The following is a 20,651-nucleotide window of genomic DNA, read 5'->3' as shown; positions in this document are numbered from 1 at the left end:
TTTAATTTTTTTTTTTTCAAAATCAACTAATCAAGCTCTATAATTCTTGTTTTGCAAACTAAATCCTAAAATCAAGTGTAATCTTGATTTTGTGTAAGGATAAATTTGACATAAAAAATAATACATTAAGCTTTTCCTTTCCTTTCCTTCCATTTCCTCCCATTTTTGGGAGGATAAAGAAGTTACTGTTTAAGCTTATTAATAACTTTCCAAAACCATCTCTTTCATTTCCTTCCAACCATTCATGCCAAACATAAATTTTTAATCACCCTCTATCACTTTTCTTTTCCTTTCATCTCCCTTTTCCATTGCACCAAACTAACCTTTAATGTCATTCCTCCTCTCTGTTATTTAGATAAGGACCAAAACATAACCCCAAGACCACCATTTTTGGATGCATAATAACATGAAAAATTCTAAAGGCTTAGCCCCAAATGTATTATACATATATAAATACACACACACAAACACATATATATTGGCTGGCTTGGAGGAAAATTATACATAGAGAAACAAACAAACAAACTAAAAACAAGAGAAATCCTGAAAAACCAGAAAGCACAAACAAGGATTTAGTAATCAAGTTTACAAAGATGATCTACTGTATTATTATATCTTAATATAGCATGAACTCCATTCGATACTATTATGTTAGTAAGATTGTGACATTGGAGGCAAAAAGGAATGAACTGGGATAGTTCACTGCATGGTTACAGTCTTTTAGCCTTGATTAATTAGTTGATTTAGAAAGAAAAATAAAAAAATAAAACAAAACCCATACATACAAGTTAGTAGTTGCAGAGAGAGAGGAGGGCAAGCTTAAGAGTTAAGACTTGAGAGACAGCTGCTAGCGGCTAAAGCTTGCAAACGGTGAATCCGATCTGGAACAACGGGCGATGGAAACTGAGAAGAGTGGAAGTTTTTTTTTTTTTTTTTTGGAAAGTAGGGGAGGCTGACTTTGGGAGTAAAGGAACTAGGAAAGTAGGAAGTATCAAGTAAGGATAAGGAACCTAGGGTTTCTATATACCAAAAAGTAAAAACCGTGTTCGACTTTTTCTTTTTTTTGTTTTTGTTTTTTTTTTTTTTCGTTTTTTTTTTTTTTTCTTTTAAGTAAAAACAATGCTCGACTTTTTTTTTTTTTTTCGACTAATTCTTTCTTTCCTGATTTTTATGTATACATCACATTGCATATATGTAAGGACTCTTTATATATAATTAGATTGTGTATCCCTTTTGTTTATATGTAAAAGATTGTGTCTTTGATCATTAATATATATCTATTACTTTGATAGGCATTGATATATATATATATATATATATATATATATATATATATATGTATGTATATATTTTGTTTTATGTATACATCATATTGCATATCTGTAAGGACTCTTTGTATATAATTAGATTATGTATCCCTTTCGTTTATATGTAAAAGATTATTTTTTTGATCATTAATATACATCTATTACTTTGATAGGCATTGATATATTTATATTTGTTTTATGTATACATCACATTGCATATTTGTAAGAACTCTTTACATATAATTAGATTGTGTATCCCTTTCGTTTATACTTTATATGTAAAAGATTGTGTCTTTGATAATTAATATACATCTATTACTTTGATAGGCATTAATGATTAAAACTAATGATCTATCTGCCTATCTGACACTCATAAACACAAAAACAAAAAGAGAAAAAAAAAAAAAAAATGCAAAGTTTTGAAAAATTATAAAACATTGCAATATTTGTAGAAGAATTCCTCTAATAATGAGTCAATAATGCAAGTCAGATATTAAAATCAACAATAATATCACTTTCAATAAAGGAATTCCTCTAATAGTGATTAATGAGTCAATAATTCATATTTTGAAAAAAAAATAATAAATAAATAAAAATTGATATTTTTATATGGCCCCTAAAAAGAAATAATTTATTCAATAGAAATAACCTTTTTTATTTTTTGGATCTTATCAAAAGAGATAAATATAATTTTATATTAGATATAATTTTATATTAGGTATATATAATTTTTTTAATCTTAATCAAAAGAAATAATGGCCTTCCTTATAATTTTATATTAGGTATATATTATTAGTATTTATATATTTTACTAAATAAAAGATTTCACAAGAACTGTTGGAGCAGAAATGGTAATGTTTCATTCTTCCCTCTTACATGTCCAGCGTTCAAATCCTTTTGTGCCTGGCTACTATAAATACTAGAAGCGGGCTTTATTTTCGGGTTGGGCGGGCTTGATGTTCGAGTTATTTGAGCGGGTTGAACGGGCTTTAGCATTTCGGGCGGGTTTGGGTTGGGCTTCGGGTTTCATAACATATCTACCCAAGCCCAGCCCAAATTGAATTCGGGCTCAATAAACTCAGCCCAGGCCCAGAACAAAAATTCATTGTCCAAGCCCGAGTTGCAACCCTAGGAAGGGCATACACTTTCTTTTTCTTTTTTTTTTTCCCTAAATGAAGGAATTTTTTTATATAAAAAATGAAACAATATAGTACATGGGAACTCAGAGGACAAACCCTCGCAAGAAGAACAGAGAAAAATAAGGGAGAGAGACCAACTTTGGAACCCTCGCCCAAACAAAGCACACATAGAAACCATAGGAATTCAAATAAAAACAAACACATAGCCCACACTAAGCATATACTAAACAGGAGACAACGAGCTCCTGTGAAGAACAACAACTGGGTCTCAGCCCAAGAAAAGAATCAACAGCAGCTAGGCATAGAGAAGGCCCCAACCAAAGAACTTCACCCAAGAAAACCCCAACCCACGAGGCAGCACCAGATGAACATAGAACCCATTCTTATAATGACCCGAACCCGTAGGTCCGAATTGCTAAATGGGTCCTTACCTGAACACGAGGTACTTAGGGGTACCATCGTCAATCTACGTGTTAAGACACCATCAATGCACCACTACAACTCATTGCATGCGCCAAGGAACTACAACAAGGTGAAGGAATAGCTCTAAGAATGGTGGAACAAAAGCAATAAGGAGCTCTGCATTTCGGTCGTCCGAAATACTTATTCCGGTCGGCCAAAATGGACCAACCGGTCGACCGGTTGTGACCAAAAATCCATCGAGGCTACTAGAATTTGGAATGAACAGTAACCAGTCGGCCAAAATAACTCTACGAACTGAAAACTTACTATTGAATTCCAACCACTGTGAAAATGAAGAAAGGCCTTGGTAAGGACTTTGAAACTGATCTAAACCTGTCCCAACACACTGTAAAATAATATACTACATCCCATGGTTACATACATCAATAATTTGATACAATGCAACATCATTTTCCCCATTCAAATAAGAAATATCAACATGGTCTTACAACTGGCCCAATTTACATCAAAATAGTATCAAAGGTTTATGGTTACATTGCATAGCCATGCTATACAAACTTAATACATTTCAAAATGATGCTTTACAGAAGAATGGGCTCAAGACTACAAAAAAAAATTGCAAAACACACTTCTAATCTCCTCATGCTTGTGGTGGATTGTCATCCGCCACCTCCTTTCTATGACCTGAAAAATGTTAATATAAATGGGTGAGCATAAGCTCAGTAGGAGGTGCCTAAGACACACCTCTTGAGACCCCATGAATCCACGCAATGAATAAAAAAATAAAGAAGACGGGATCATGCCATGCCGAGGAGAAAATAACCACAATATCACATCAATAATCCAAGTCATGAATGAATTATGCCGTGCAATGGGAAGCAATGTCACTCCCCATGTCCAAAACCTTTTCCGTCATCATTTCCAAATCGTTAGTGAAACCTGTCTAATGGCAACTCCATGGTGGCACGAAAGGAGGATTGGTTAATTGTCCCTGACCCATGGTAACTCCATGGCGTCATTTGGGGCCCAGATAACTCAACCATGCTCGGGCAGTCTCCCTAGTCCCCTCTAGGTCCCACTAACACTACGGACCCTAAGCAACTCCTAGGTGACCGAGTTTTCGCAAACCTTTCATCAAAAAATTTCCCAAAACCATTTTCTTTTCATTTCAAATCAAATTTCCCATTTTTCTTGCCAAATGTTATGCATGAATGTACAATGCTTTTCCAATGATATGTCAAGAGAGAAATTCATACTATGCAAGGCAACAACCACCATACACAAGCCTTAAAGGAAATTTCAAAAAAATAATCAACATGCTTCATATTATAAAATCTAGCAATTTAAATATAATAGGCAAGGAGTACTACCACACAAGCATGCCATTTCATATATTATCAACTAATACACTTAGCCACATACTTTCTTTACAACAATTCAATCATTTTAAAAGAAATCAACACAATTTAGCATGCTAGATAACAAATCAAAAACGAATAATTCACAAAAGTGCAAGAAATTGCGCATTAGAAACCTCTACCCAAATAAGAGAAAACCCATTAGGAAAAAAAATCTTTTAACTTTATTTTCCACCACAAAACTTATATATGTAAACTAACTATGTTAAATCCACATAAAACACATTAAATAAAAATGAATGAGGTACAAATGGACCTAAACAAAACCCCTGTACGCAACAATTCCGGTAGCGGGTCCCACGCGAAAGTTTTCAGCCCAAAAAATGAAAAATACCGAAATGGCAACCGGTGCATTTTCAAGAGTCCTGAACTTAAAGAAATGTCCCAACTAACTTTCGGACATACCCAACACACCCCATGGTGTCTTGCACGCAAAACAAGAAAAAACGAAAATACCCCTTAAAAAAAGAAATTTCCAGAAAATGGAAAATGGCAAAAATTTAGAAACATTACAATTCTATAGGCACGAAGCATCACCAAACCAGAAAACGCACAAAAATGAGGACAGCCAAAGCTACGTATACCCACGCAGAGAGCAAAAACATACGCCGCAGAGACCAGTGAAGACAACTGCAGACTCAGCCAAAGCATAAACTTACAAACGCATTATATCCTTAATCGGCCATAAACATGAGCGATGGTTAAAGCAAAAACTAATCAGATGATGTCCTAAAGACCTATCCCCAATACATCCAACACCTCCTAAAGAACGCATTTGGATAGATCAATAGCACTTCTCGCTTTGTCATTATGAAATCTTTCATTTCTTTCCCTCCAAATGAAATAAAGCACTGCCGTCAAAATAACTCTAATCATCTTTTGTTTCCTTTTATGTCCATTAGGTTGAGAAAAGAACTATAACAACTCAAAGATATTATCACACTTTGGGGCATTCCATTTGCTAATGAGGGCCAGCCCCATCTACAACTGCTGAGTATAATCACAGGCACAAAAGAGATGATCCGCAAATTCAACACCTTTGAGACACATACCACACCTAGACACCAGAGATATCCCTCTGTTCTGTAACTTGGTTTGGCTTAAAATGGCATCATGTATCACCAAGACAGCATGGGTAGACCACTTTGGGCGACCCCCATTCTAACAAAGATTGTACCAACTTACTTTATGTCGCTTGATCCTGCACTCATTCCACACCAACTTAAAAGTAAACTGAGTATGGTGTCATTCAATCCCATTTGATCCCCCATGGATAGTGTGATGTTGGAAATAATGAAGAACTTCCTGTGTGAAACTATCAAATTTCATAGTATTCCACCTCTAATCAATAATAAAAATACTAAGAGGCACCTGTTTATTCCTGCAAATGTGATGTAATATCTTGTAACTAAATATATCACCCAAGAATCTTCCATTGCACCATGGATCCGTGAATATCTTAATGTCCCTGCCATTACCAATCTTGTACTTACAGTTAGTTTTAATAATGTCCCTAACAGCAACTATACTTTTCCAAATAGAAGAGTATGTGACTCTCGGACTCACCATCTAGTAAGACACTTTCTGTAGGTAGCACTTCCTAAACCAAGCAACCCAAAGCCTATCTTTGGATAAAATAAAATCCCAAGCTAACACACATTTAGATGCCTTGTCCACCTCTGCCACTCTCCTCAACCCCAAACCTCATTCCTCTTTGGGAGCAGCGAGCTTCTTTTAACTCAACCCATGAAGTTTCACACTGTTGTCATTATGGCCCCAAATAAAATTCCTCATCCTCCTCTCAATAAGAATAGAGATAGTAGCAGGAAGAGTATAAACGGAGGCCCAGTAGAGAATGAGAGGCATGATGACAGCCCTACACAACTTAATCCTGCCTGCCATGGCCAAATTAAGCCCATTCCATCTACTTGTGGTAGCATTCACCTTGTCCAGCAGCTTTACACAATCTCTACTCCTCAACATCTTGTCAGAGATTGGCAAACCCAAATATATAAAAAGTAGCTGACCTACCTTACAACCTAGAGCCTTAACAATAGAATGTTTTTGTCTCACTGAATTAGTCATAAAAATTTTTTATTTGTCTTTGTTAACAACAAGACCAGAAGTATCCTCAAAGTGCTTCATAATCCTCTTGAGAGCTAGTACCGTAGCCATATTAGCACACACCACCATCAATCGTTCGCAAAGAATTGATGCGTGATCTTCAACCCTACTTTATTAGCTGCCACGGATTCAGAAACATTACCCTTACTCACCTCCACTACTATTAAACCAGAAAAATAGTCAGTGACCAGGGTAAACAATTAGGGAGAAAGTGAACAACCTTGCCTCAAACCCTTTCTAGGTTGAAAGAATCCATACGGACTACCATTCACAATAATGGAGGATGATGAGCGTTGAATATTGCATATTCGATCCCCTAAATATACGTATGTTAAGGCCTAAAGTGATACTTCTATCCATTGTTAGACTGATTTATGTTTAATGTGTGTTTATAGGTACTTTCTGAGAGAAACGGTTAAAACTAGGATTTTATGATGAAAAGACTGATATTAAAGGTTACAGAGTCTTTGTCGGTCATTCAGAGCAAGCCGATAGCTTAAATGGTGAAGTTTGAAAGAATTCAAGATCCAAAGCTCGAGCCTTATAAGAAATAGAAGAAAAATCAACAAGGCATCGAAGCTCGAGTCTTGTACTTCCAGAGTTAGAGACTTACCTCGAGGGTGCTCGAGCCTAACCACAGGGTGCTTAAGCATTGACCCTCAAGCTCAAGCACAAGGCGTCGGAATTTGAAGAGTTGATTTCTATGGAAGAACCAAGCTCCCAGGGCCTCGTGCCAGACCTCAAGGATCGAGCACCATTACCCAAAGCTCGAGCCTTGAGTACCTAAAGCTCGAGCCTGGTACCTAGTGCTCGAGCCCATGATGCTTGGATCGAGCAATGTTAAAAGAGATGAAACCTAAAAATATTCAAAGTGTTAAAGGAAAAGACGCTTCGGAAAGTAGTTGAACAAATTTGACTAAGTGTCAAAATAAAGATCGAGCATCAATTCTTGAAGCTCGAGCAACAACTCAATGAAGCTCAAGCCTTGTTCCCAAAGCCCGAGCCTGAACCTCAAAGCTCAAGCTCTGCTTCCTAAAGCTCGAGCCTTCCATGATATATCAGATTTAAGTTACGGGATTATTCTCTTCACAAGTCGTATCCCATTCCAGATGGGCCAGAAGACCTAAAAGCCCACCAAGCCTTTATTTTCTTCTATAAAAGAAGGCATAGGCCTTGATAGAAGAGATCCATTTTTCTCGTATTATTTAGAAGGCTGATACTGTGGTGGTGGCTTTTAGGGTTTCCATAACCTTAAAAGGTGAAGATCCTGATAAGAGAAGAGCCGTCCATGATGATGAAGACGACTACAATACAGAGGATATTCGGTATCGTCATGAGCAACTAATTCCTCTCTTTGGGCACTAATGTAACCCAATCTAGTACTATGGTTTAATTGTTCTTAACTCTGGGATATTTTAATGTATATTATGTTTTGATTATATGACTATGAGTAATTGAGACAACTCAATTAAATTTAATGCTTTAAATAGATTACAATTGTTATTACCTTGTCTTAGATATAACTGTTTGTTCTCTATTCTCAACCTAATCTTATTGGACGGTATCTGGCAGAGCCCTACCAGACATAAGAATAGAGGTCATGTAATGGTGTTCCAACGTCTTTTATAAAAGAATGTTTTCATAGTCTATGCTTAGGATAGATGGATTATTTATAAAGTAGTTAACGTAGTTAAAGTAGGTAGGTGGATAGTCCATGCTAACCACATATAGGTTAAAGTTAACTGAATTTTATGAAACATCTTTCTTTAAAAACCCGAATTGAATGAATATTATTGAGTTCAATTCATTTAAAATATAATTTTTTAAATCCCCAGAGTTGAAACAGTTAACCATAGTACGACGATTGTGGTGAAGTCAAAGCCCTAAGACCTTTCTCTCTCTGATCACTTTAGTTTAATTTTAATTTGCAACCGTGACAACCAATCAAAAAATTCAACCTGTTACCTGTAAACCAATAGGAATTAATTAAAAGCAAAACATAAATACTCATCTCCCTGTGGGTTCGACACCCTCTCTATAGTGCTATCCTACAAGGATTCGTTCTATTGCGAATGGTTATTTTATAAATTAATGATAACACACCACATTAAAGGACCTGACGTAATGCATTCTTCCACCCACCTAACCCATTTAGCCCCAAACCCATAAAGGTTAAGCAATTTGAACAAGAACGGTCATTGCATCGAATCGTATGCTTTCCTAAGGTCCACTTTCCAAGCCAAAGTTGGTTTAGCATGAGCGGCTCCAAAGCCCCTTAACAACCCATGGGCAAAAATGATGTTGTCTTGTATTCTTCTATCGTTGATGAAAGCATTTTGTTCTTTGCCTACAATGTTCCCCAAGACCCTAGCTAATCTGCTAGCTAGTACTTTAGAGATCACTTTATAAAGCACATTGCAGAGAGAAATAGGTCTAAAATCATCAACCTTAGAGCTTCCTTCTTTTTCTGAATGAGGGTAATGAAAGAGCTGTTTATCCCCTTGTCCATCACTAGAAGAAATGAAGAACTGTTTCAGAGAAGTCATCCTCAATAATACTCCAATACTGCTGAAAGAACCTTGCTGTGAACCAATCTCGGCAGGAACTTCATCTGGCCCCATGGAAAACACAGTGAATTTGATCTCCTCTTTAGAAATATTGGCCTCAAGCATATTTACATCCTCCTCCCCAAGGGTTTTCCGAATGAATTCAGCTTTTGGCAAAGTAGATTCTTGCCTATTGTTGGCATAAAGCTTCTGAAAATGTTCAACAAACTTCTTCTGAATCAAACTAGGATCATTAAGAAGATCACTGCATCTTGAATAGCTATGATGTTGTTTCCCACCCTATGATCCCTGATTTTTTGATAAAAGAATTTGGAGCATCTATCTTGATCTCTGACCCACCTAATTCTGGACTTCTGAGCTAACATAATGGCCTCATTTGAAACAGCATCATCAAAATTCCTTCTACTCTCAACTTCTTTCTGGATTAAGCTATTATTCAGAGGATCCCTGCCAACAACTCTTGAGAATGTTCAAGAGCCTTCCTGCATACAATAACTTTTTCATACGCAGACCCAAACTTCTCATTATTCCATTGTTTCACGGCCAACTTGGTTGATCTAAGCTTCTGCACTAATTTAAGGATAGGGTCTCCTACAGCCTTAAACTTCCACGCTTCAGCCACAATGTCCACAACCACTGGTTGTTTATTCCATAGCATAAGGAATCTAAAAGGTTTTGGCCCATTAGCAATCGCTATTGGGACTTTGACACACATACCCCAATGGTCAGAAACCAAAAGAGGAGAGAGTAAAATATGTGAGTTAGGAAACTCCTGATTCCATTCCTCATTCATTAAGCCCCGGTCAAGCTTGCCATAAATTCTTCTTTGGTTGAATCTTTTATTGCACCAAAGTAAACACTCCATTAATATCCGGAATTTCAACAAGGCACAGATCATCAATTGTGTGATTGAAATCATACAGGGTTCTAGGAGAGAGATACCGACCCCCTTTCTTTTCAATATTGTACCGAATAACATTCCAATCCCCCAATAGCAGCCATGGACCACTTATAACTTGAGAGCTCTGCCTGAGATCCTTCCAAAGCTGTTTCCTTTCTCCATTAGTGTTCTCTGCATAAACAAAAGCAACATAGAAAGAGCAAGGAGTGCCTATGACAGAGACCTTCAACAACATCATCTGAGCACAGACCTTTTCAACACTAACGTCAAGACTTAAAGTGTTCCAGCCACACCAAATTCTCCCACCTTCAGAAGCATCATAATTATTTGCCCAGGACCAGTGCGAATTAATTCTATCCTTCACCCTAGCAAATTTATTTCTACACACTCTAGTTTCGACTAAACAACAAAGTTTGATAGAGAATTTACTCAACCAAATAATAATTTCTTTTTGCATCTCCTTCCGTTTGAGGCCTCTAACGTTCCACAAACCAATCATTAACAGGTAGGAGGTGGAGCCCCACCTGTAATCATGCCTCTTGTGACCCTAATTAAGGTAGTATCAGGTTCATCTTCCTTCTCTTATTCTTTTTCTTCTGTTTTTGGGACCCGCTGCCATTGGAGAAACTCGTGCTCGAAGCAGTCCCGGAATCTGCTTCAATTCCCAGCTGCACATCATCAATTTTCTCCTTCAACATACCAATAGCTTCACTTCCTTGTGACTCTTCAACCTTGGTATCAGCACTTCCCATGTCGCAAGGTTCTGTCTCTAATCCTTCATGAATCCTGTCAGCCACCTTCTTCCTTGCAACTCTCTCAGTGCTAACATCAAGCACTTCAAAGGCATTATAAGATACCACGTTTAATTGAATCCCTTCTATAATCTTCATGCGAGTCTTGGATTTGGATTGGATAAAACCTTCGTCCTCTCCCCTCTCTTCCACCTTATCAATCGACTTTTCCATCTCCGATGACCCTCCATCCTCCTCCATGGCTATAGAGTCCACCTTACGTTTCACCACCCATTGCTCTGAGACTTTCTGTTTGCCTTTCAAATCTATATTCAAAGGGCACATCTTCTCATTGTGATCTATTTTTTGACATAATTTACACAATTGAGGTTTCCACTCATACTCGATTTGTGCTCTGCACTGACAGCCATGTAATTTGGTATGAACAAATTCTGGAAACCCTCCTTTAACCTCCATCTCTGCAAGAACCCGAACAAACATGCCCCTCTCCCTATTCAGATTAATCCCATCCATATAAAGAGGTTTTGCAATGTTAGAAATAATCTTCGAAATCGATGTACCACTTCGAGCATGGACTGGGAGATCATACACCTTCATCCAAATTGGCACAGTTTCAAGAATATCCCGCTCCAATTGGAAGCACTTGTGCCACTTCTTCACGATCACTGCCCTTCCTTGGAAGGTATGAAATCTAGACATAACCGAGATCAGATCTTCCTCCGAAGGAAGCCTGATCTGAAAGAACCCATCCTTCAAGGACACCACAACCGCGTCCTTTTTCCAGCGCTTCCTTGAAATGGGGGAAATATGGTTTGCTTCCCAAAACATAGCACACCACCGAGTTCGCCCAGTAGCTCAATTCATCCGCAATGTCTTCATCCTCAATAACCACACACTCTGCATTACGATTCTCAATGTAGTACTTCAACATAGTAAGACCTGTTGTCTCTGAGTTCATAAGTAAAGCGCTCCATTTAGGCTGTGACATCGCTTGTAAGATAGGGTGTCTCTCCTGTGATGGGGAGACCATATCTTCCCACCCCTAGGAAACCCTAGATCGCCCTAGAATCGCCTCATCGCCCTTTATCGCCTCTCAAATAGACTTTAGGAAGGGCATACACTTCTCTTAAGGATGTTATATATATGTATAATATATATATACATATAGATAATATATATTATTAATATTATATATAATATTATGTATATACATATATATATATATATATATGTATATATATATTATATTTATTCCTTTTGTCAACTTTATTTCCTATATATTGTGTATCAATACAATATAAACGTATCAAGAAATACAATCAATAAGAGAATGTAGCATCAGTACCTCTTGATCCATGGATGCAAGTCTTAGTGCCTAACCATGTATATGTTGTATATCTTTTTATCTTCCATTTTCCTATTTTACATCTTATATTTTCGGATCCTAAATTTAACATGGTATCGGAGCAACGATACTAGATCGTTTGCACCGTCACGTGCTGACACTCATGTGAAGTAGACCTGACTTGCACTTCACGTGTCCACGCGACGCACACTCCTGCGAGTAGATCTCACTCACTATACACGCGCCCACTCACTCCTCCTTCACCAATGATAGTCAACGCTCCGAAGCGTTATTCCGACTATTTCCCGACGTTGTTTCAGCCACTTCCCCGGCTTTGTTTCGGCATTTCTCGGCTTTGTTCTGACTATTCCTAGCTTTGTTCCGACTATTCCCCGGCTTAGTTCCGGCCTTTTACCAGCTTTGTTCCGGGTCTCCTTTTCATTTCTCAAATGGCTTACCTTGGATGCCTCCCAGAGTTGCTCCGGCCCATTTCTCGGCTTTGTTCTGACCCATTTCCCAAATGTTGTTCCGGCCATTTCCCCGGCGTTGTTCCAGCCTTTTGGATGCTTTTCGCTCTACCATTGTTTTCAAAATTTCATCTCCAAACTCAAGTTGGCTTCGCGAAACCCATCTTGAGTTTGCGGGAGAATATTGAAATATATTATATATATATATATATATATATTATATTTTGTTTCCTTCTCCTTTATTTCCTTATATAATATATTATACATATATATTATATTCTGTTTCCTTTTTTTTCTCCTTAATTTATTCCTTTTGTCAACTTAATTTCCTATATATTATGTATAAGCACAATGTAAACGTATCAAGAAATACAATCAATAAGAGAATGCAGTCTCAGTGGCTCTTGATCCATGGATGTAGGCCTTAGTGCCGAACCATGTATATGCTATTATCTTTCTATCTTCTATCTTCTTATTTTACATCTTATATTTTCGCATCCTAATTAATTTAACACTATGTTGTTGGGGTTATGGCTTAAATTTATGTGTAGAAGATGGACATGTTCAAGTTATTATGGACTTGTTCATTTGGGATATTTTGCGAAGATGAGTGACACAAAATTGACCTATTCAACTTTTTTTTGGAACATGTTCATCTTTGGTAATTATTGTCAAGCTGCTATTTTAGAGGTTTGATAGTTATGGTAACTCCTTGTAGGTAAATTGTGGAATTCTTGTCCAACAAGGAATTAGGTTTGAAGACCACAAATAGAGATGGGTGTAAGAGGTAGAGAGAGGGAAAATATGAAAGGGGTTTAAGGGTGAGTGTTGTGAGAGAAGGGAAAAGTATATATAATTCTCGAATCTAGAGATGTAGCTTCAAAAGAGATGATAGTGAGTAAGTAGGTTTTAACATGTGTTGTATATTATATTCCTTATACATAAAAGTGAAATCTCTCTCTCCATGGACATAGCCCTAGAGTTGGGTGAACCATGTAAAATATCATGTAGTGTGTAGATGTATATATGATTGTTATCTCTATATATGCTTGTGTGGTAATGTGATAATGAAGCTTCTGTTGTTTACGATAAAGGAGGAATTTAACTCTAAACAATAGTCGATCATTGAGTAGGTAAGAGGGAGTTAATATTCCTAACAACTAGTATCAAATCTAGGTGTGTTAGAGCTTGTGGTTGGTCCTGAAGATTATAGCAGAAGATTGGTGTGAAGTTTGTCAAAGCGTGAGGTATATCGTGAGTTGCAGTTGAGATTCAATCAGAATTAAAGATGACATGAATGTATGATGATGGTGTGAAGCTCATAAGGAACAAGTTTTGGGGATAAGCTTGGGAGTGGATGTGAAAATTATTAAAGTGTTTCTCAATTTCATCATAGTGTTTTGTTCTAGGTGGATAGATCGTCAGTCGAGGTGGAGCTATGGGGTAATGCGTGAAGATTGAATTCAAGCTAAGGTGGAGATTGTTGGGTTTGTTTCTTGAATTCATGTACAGAAGATGAACTTGTTCTGCAAAGATGAGTGACCCTAAATGGACTTATTCATCTTTGGTACTGAGCTTAGAACGGTGATTTTGTTAAGCTGCTATTTTAGAGGTGTGATTGTTATGGTAATTCCTTGTAGGTATGTTGTGGAATTCTTGTGCAATAAGGCATTGGGTTTGAAGACTTTATAAATAGAGATGAGTGTTAGAAGTAGAGAGAGAGCAAAAATACGTAAAGGGTCTAAGGTGAGTGTTGTGAGAAGAGAGGAGAATACGTATATGTAACTCCCGCGTGTAGAGATGTAGTCTTAAAAGATATGATTAGTGAATGAGTGGGATTTTGACATTTGGTTGTATATGTAATTTTTTTTTCTTAGTTGGTACTCACACACACATGCCTCCACTGATGTTCAAACCCTCACTTCTCTTTCGGAACTAGGGGCCTAGTACCGCTAAGCCACAGGCCTGTTGGTACATTTGGTTGTATATTCTATTCCTCGATATATAATAGTGAAATCTTTCTCTCCATTGACGTAATCCTATATTTGACTAAACCACGTTGTTGTACGTGGATGTGTATGAATGTTATTTCCACATATGCTTGTGTGTTGATGTGATAATGATGTTTTGATTGTGTAAGATGAAGGAACGATTTAACTCTCAACAACAACCGACCGTTGAGTAGATTGGAGGAAATTAATATCCCTAACAAATGTCGGATACATGTTTGTGTATACCGTCGAAAACATATCTTATACAACTAGAATTGTCCTGCAATTTGAATATTCTTTTCACTCGATTTACCTGACCTTGCTTCAACATTTCACATGCCCATTGAAAATTTCATTTTTTTTGAAAAAATATATATTTTTTCCACTATTATTATAACAATAAATGCATAAGAACGGTAAGAAAGCCGGTGATATTGTTTAAATTGTCATGATAAAACAAAATAATTCATCTATAATATGAATGTTATTGATAAAATGTCTACTCTTTGCTTGATCAATTATTTCTTTTGCTTAGAGAACGAGTGATAATTTTTCAGTACTTTTTAAAGTATGAAAACACATGGGGGCTTTTGAATTTCTTGGAGAATAAAACAATAAAATAAAAATCCAACCATCAAGAGAAATCAGCCAACTTCAAATCATCTATCTGGAACTTGCGCATAATACCTAATTAATCTAGGAAATACGTTATAATTCAATGATTATAATTTATAAATAGTTCTTAGCTAATAATATTCTTTCTTTTGTGGTTGGGTTTTGGATTATTTATGAGCTTATAGCTAAGACCTGAGAGGCTCTTTCAGTGTTCACGGGTCTGTACGCTCTCTCTCTCTTCTCTCTCTCCATTGTCCTTTTCCCAGTTAGTGCAAGTTTTAAAAGAAAGAAGTAAGAAAATGACACAAGAAACACAGAGCAATCAAGATTCAGAATGCAAAGATTCCTCACTATTTTCAGAATATTGGTCAATATGCTTGAAATTGCAAGCATTTACGCCCGTTTAAGCACTTGCTAAGATTATTTTTCAACAATAGAATTTACAGAGAAACTGAATAGTGTTTCTTCACTAATGGATTAGATCAAATATTGTTTAACTTATGATTCCAATGAAAACCATCTTCTTCGACAAGATATTGAAGAACACAAACCATTCATCAATAATATCAACGACATCAAGACGCAACTAAAATCTCACTAGCTATTTTAAACAATATACCGCATACTTCATTGAAAACCTTGGTCAGAATTTGTATTCCACGGCTCAAAAGTATATAGAGAGATGAGAATAAAGACCAAAGTTCCTGCATTCTATAATTTTGTTCTTTTCAAAACTACATATAATATCACTCCTAATAATTTCAGCGAATTTAGGTGTGAACATAACAAACACATTACATCCCCGTAACCTCTTCGACAGGTGCTTGACAAAATAGGAACAGTGAGGGAATATAGAGGGTAGGGGAGAGACATCTATGAGAGCAAAAACTATACCCCAAAGTAGAAATCACATTGTGTAATGTATGTAATACAGCTGCATATACAATTTCAGATGGATAGAACCTTCTTCATTAACAAAAAGGCATCCCCTTCTGAGGTCAGACATGGATGCATATTTTCCAATTTACTTTAATGAACCTCCTCAAGAGTCAAGACCTATATAGATAAATAATAAATAAACGTTCAATCAATTAATTCAGTAAATTAGCTGGAAGACAGTAGAATATACCAAAAATTATACTCTTATTAAAGACATTTCAAAGCATCATTTTCTGCTTCACGCTTCATTATACCAAAAGTTATTTCAATAGAAGGCATCTCCGGACTCCAATTACTAGAAGAGAAAATTAATGAAAGGGAATAAACTAGGAATGCCAACACCTTACATGACACACCAACACTACTTGGAACACGACACATGACAAGTGGAATAAATTTTTTTTTTGACAAGTAAAGTTTCAATAAATGCGCCCAAGAGGGGAGTGTGTTTACACCCTATTTTTCCACTTTCCAGTGGAAGATTGCCTTGGTCAATTCCAATGAAAAGGTACTACGACGTTGTAGTGGAAAGTTTTGGGACACATGGCAACCAAGGAAGCAAGCGGTTACATGCAAAGTCATGGGACACATGACAGCCTAGGAAGTGAGCGGTTACAAGTGGTTACATGCAAAGTCATGGGATACATGGTAACCTAGGAAGTGAGCAGTTATATGCAAAGTCATGAGACACATGACAACCTAGGAAGCTGGTTGATTCCAATGGAAAGGTACTACAACATTCCAGTGGAAAATCTTGGGACACATGGCAGCCAAGGAAGCAAGCAGTTACAAGTGGTTACATGCAAAGTCATGGGACACACAGCAGCCTAGGAAGCTGGTCGATTCCAATGGAAGGTACTACGATGTTCTAGTGGAAAGTGTTGGAACACATGGCAGCTAAGGAAGCAAGCGGTTACAAGTAATTACATGCAAAGTCATGGGATACATGGCAGCCTAGGAAGCAAGCAGTTACATGCAAGCTATCATTACTAAATTCTATAAATAGGGCATGATATTGTAACTTAGAAAGCCTACTCAACGCCAAACCAAACACGCATTTCAATACAATCTTTATTTTCATTGCAATGCACATTCAATTTGATTAGTCTTAGTCTTGCACTTTACTTTTCAATAGATAATTTTACAGTCAATTCCTTTACTTTCATAAGTAACGTAGTTCTTCCTAGCCAGTTAACTATCCCGAAGTCCTTTTTCAAAGGTAAAAAGAACCCTGAGGTGTTCATTCCAGACCTTATCACAGTCGCCTGGTCACGCAATCTTCCATCTGGAATATTGTTTGGATCTCTCTTCGGAACTACTGCAGTTCCTGGCACGCCCATTCGGTTCCATCGGAACCGACCACTTTTACAGGCCAAATAGAGTGCTCCCAAGAGAATACACTAAAAGCCAATAATGACCAACTAAAATTTCAGGCTACCCACAAATTTCCACCCAAATTTACAATTCTGCTCATTTACCCAAAAGAATAAATAACTCAAAATGATGTATTTGAAAGACCAAATACGAATCTTCTCTTCATCAAAGGATCTCCTATTTCTCCCACGTTATAAACCCATCCACAAAGGAGAGTAGCCCTCCAAGCATCTCTGGCTTGGCTACATCCTCTCCAAGCCGCAATCATATCCATCGCGGATCCGGGGGCCACCTAAAGCATACCAAAAGTAACCAAGAACATGGACCAAACATCCCTCGCCACTGGACAAAGGAGAAAAAAGTGATTCACCGACTCCTCCCCCTTCTTACATATGCAATACCAATAAACAACATCCCTCACCACTGGACAATGGAGAAGAAGGTGATTCACCGACTCCTTCGCCTTCTTACACATGCAATACCAATGCACCACAATTTGTCACTGCCTTTTAATATTGTCTAAGGTGAGAATCCTCCCAAGGAAACCTAACCAAGCAGAAAAAGCTACCTTCAAAAGGGCTTTCGTTCCCCAAATGGCCTTCCAAGGGAAGGTGTTGCCCAGACTCTTGAAAAGTCTCTCGTAGGAAGATCAGACTCCAAACACCCCTCTCCTAATGCCCATCCAAACCAACTCATCCATCCCCTCTCCCTCCACCACTTGGTTGCATAAAGTGCTAAGAACTTTGCTACCTCCTCAAGTTCTCAATCATGAAACTCGCTCTGAAACTGAACATACCAAGTCATCCTCCCAATATCAAGTCAATAACAGTCAACAATCAAAGCGTAAATGTCCGTAACGATCCTGAAAAGCCGAGGGAACCTGCAAGCAGTAGCAGTGAACCACACTAGAGATCCACCCAAAATCTTACATGCCTCCCAAACCCTGAAACGAATGCATTTTGAAAACTCATCCTAACTTTTCCGGATAAGCTTCCAAACCCCCACAACCGAAGGAGAGTTCACTTCCCTAGACAACCACCCTCCAACACCTACCCCACTCCTACAAACAATAACACTCCTCCGGAGTATGGACCTCTCCCCCCAAAATCTCCATAGCCATTTGACCAACAAATCCAACCTCCTAATCTCCAATCCACCGTCTAAATAGGGGCATGCACCTTCCTCCTAATTCACCAAGTGTTATTTACGCAATTCACCAAAAACTAGGGCTACGTCCACAGAGAGAAGAAATTATATTACCATGAATCAAGAAGAAAAATATTACAATTGCAGAAAATGCCAAATCATAACAAACTCCATGACTCTTTTTGGGCTTAGAGCAAACCTTTCTCTATGAGGCTACATCTCTCTACTCACCTCAGTCTCTTCCCTACCTTCTCCAAACAACTCCCTCTCTATTTATAGAGTCTTAAACACAATTTTTTAGAGGCCAAGACTTGCCTAAAAAGAGAAACAACTTGCCCCACATGTGTAGAGCCTTTTGGAAAGAACATCTCATGTTAAGGAAACTGTAGAAATATATTTATTGACAAAAAACACATTCGCATACCTACTTTTGCCCCTATCGGGACTTGAACCCTTGACCTTTAACTTTGGAAGGTGAGGAAATGTCAATAAAGATATTTCGACAGAAACAAACCTCGCACATATTAAGCAAGTGAGACCGGTCAGCCTTTTGAAACATCCACAACCGCAACAAGTTTGACCGGTCTACAAAAGTACGATCGTTCTACAAAACTCCACAAATTTAACAAAACTTGAGACACACACCTAACAAAAGCCCCTTTTCGCTGGACTTGTAAGGAATTCAACTTTAAAAGTGGTTTTTTATTTTTTATTTTTTATTTTTTATTTTTATTTTTTATGTTGACTAGCTAGTTGATGAGCAGTCGAATACCCTGCATTTCTCTTTATAAGCCACTATTTATTTCATGGTATCATCTATGCCTTCCAATTCCACTCATGACCATCTTATATAAAAATATATAAGAAACATCACTATAGGCAACACAGGAAGATTGTTAACACCATAATGATCCCTGCTACGGGAATTCAGACCCTTTAAGGAATTATAAATATTTATTCATCATGCATATATAATTATATAAAATCTCAAAACTTGTAAATTAACACCCAAAGACAGTATATAAGTAATTTAAAATACACATCAATTTCTGGTAATGGACTAAATATCACATGAATGCCAAAGGCCTTCAGTCAAAATAATTTCCTAACTCAACTAGTTTGCTCATCACTGCTGATATATCAACTCTTTCCTATTCAAATTTTATGAGATATAAGAAATATTATTTAAAAAAAATAAATAAGAGTATAAAACTTAAGCCCTTAAAAAAACAACCCATCGAATATATTCATATATTTTCTAGCAGATTTCTTATTGGGAGACAATAATTTACAGGAGATAAAAGGAAACTGAGTGCTACAGATATGAGAATCAAACAATTCAGTCAATTAGATAATTAGTGAAAATCTATTGTGAATTTCAACTAACTTACATTTTAAAATGCTCAAATTCTGCCACAGCAAGTTCCATTGCATGGAGGGCCATTTTCTTCACCTGTTTCAAGTAGAGCAGAATCCAGAAGTTAACCATTACAACATATAAAATTTAGCATTTAGAGGAGGTTTTTTTTTTTTTTTTCAAACATATCCTAAAATTAGAACATTCCAAAAATTAAACTAATAATAAATGCACAAAAATCACTAATTCTAGATTTATCAAAAAAAAAAAAAAAAAAAAAAAAATCCCTAATTCTAGATATCTTTCTCAAGTCTCCAATAGGTCCGAGTCATATCCTTTTCATGCTCTCGGGTCATGTCCCTTTCTCCATCAATTCTCCACGGTTGAGAAGAACTCCATGCAAGAATTATAAGTCAGCAAAACACAACAAAGCTGAATTTCTTCATCGAGCCAAGTCCTGTGGCTTTTTGACCAACCAATTAGGGTAGATTTTTCCACGTATAAATCTGGTATGCAAGTCTCTAAACTTATTTATTTTACTGCACCATATAATTGCTCCGTATGCTATGTGTGACTGATTATATGCTTCAAAAAATCATCATGTTAAGATCAATTAACATATGTGCTCGAGTGTCTGAGCAATTAACCAGATTTAATTAGCCATATAATTTGGTAAATTTATTTTAATGGTGGGCCGAATATTTAATTTGTATATTTAAACAAGTTAGTTTGTTTTATTGAAGTGTTCAAGGTGATAGTGTGAAGTAACTGTTCCAACAGCAGCTT

The 20,651-nt window shown here is 37.0% G+C and overlaps 1 protein-coding gene across 1 annotated transcript; it reads right to left on the bottom strand.

Moving 5' to 3' along the window:
- Positions 1 to 10,430: 10,430 nt before the first annotated feature.
- On the bottom strand, positions 10,431 to 12,558 carry LOC132273834 (uncharacterized). The gene is made up of 3 exons (XM_059774918.1): positions 12,435 to 12,558; positions 11,467 to 11,579; positions 10,431 to 11,366 (listed from the first exon to the last, which is right to left on the bottom strand). Exons 1-3 carry the CDS (start codon positions 12,556 to 12,558, stop codon positions 10,431 to 10,433), a joined length of 1,173 nt encoding a protein of 390 aa, XP_059630901.1.
- Between the last annotated feature and the right edge of the window lie 8,093 nt (positions 12,559 to 20,651).

The sequence above is a fragment of the Cornus florida genome, unplaced genomic scaffold (assembly GCF_030987335.1).
Source record: "Cornus florida cultivar Cherokee Brave unplaced genomic scaffold, ASM3098733v1 CherokeeBrave_3.0.0_Hap2_Chr01, whole genome shotgun sequence".
In the NCBI taxonomy this organism is placed as follows: Eukaryota; Viridiplantae; Streptophyta; class Magnoliopsida; order Cornales; family Cornaceae; genus Cornus; species Cornus florida.
The sequence above is the reverse complement of the archived record's forward strand: the minus strand, read 5'-3'. Positions and strand labels throughout refer to the sequence as shown.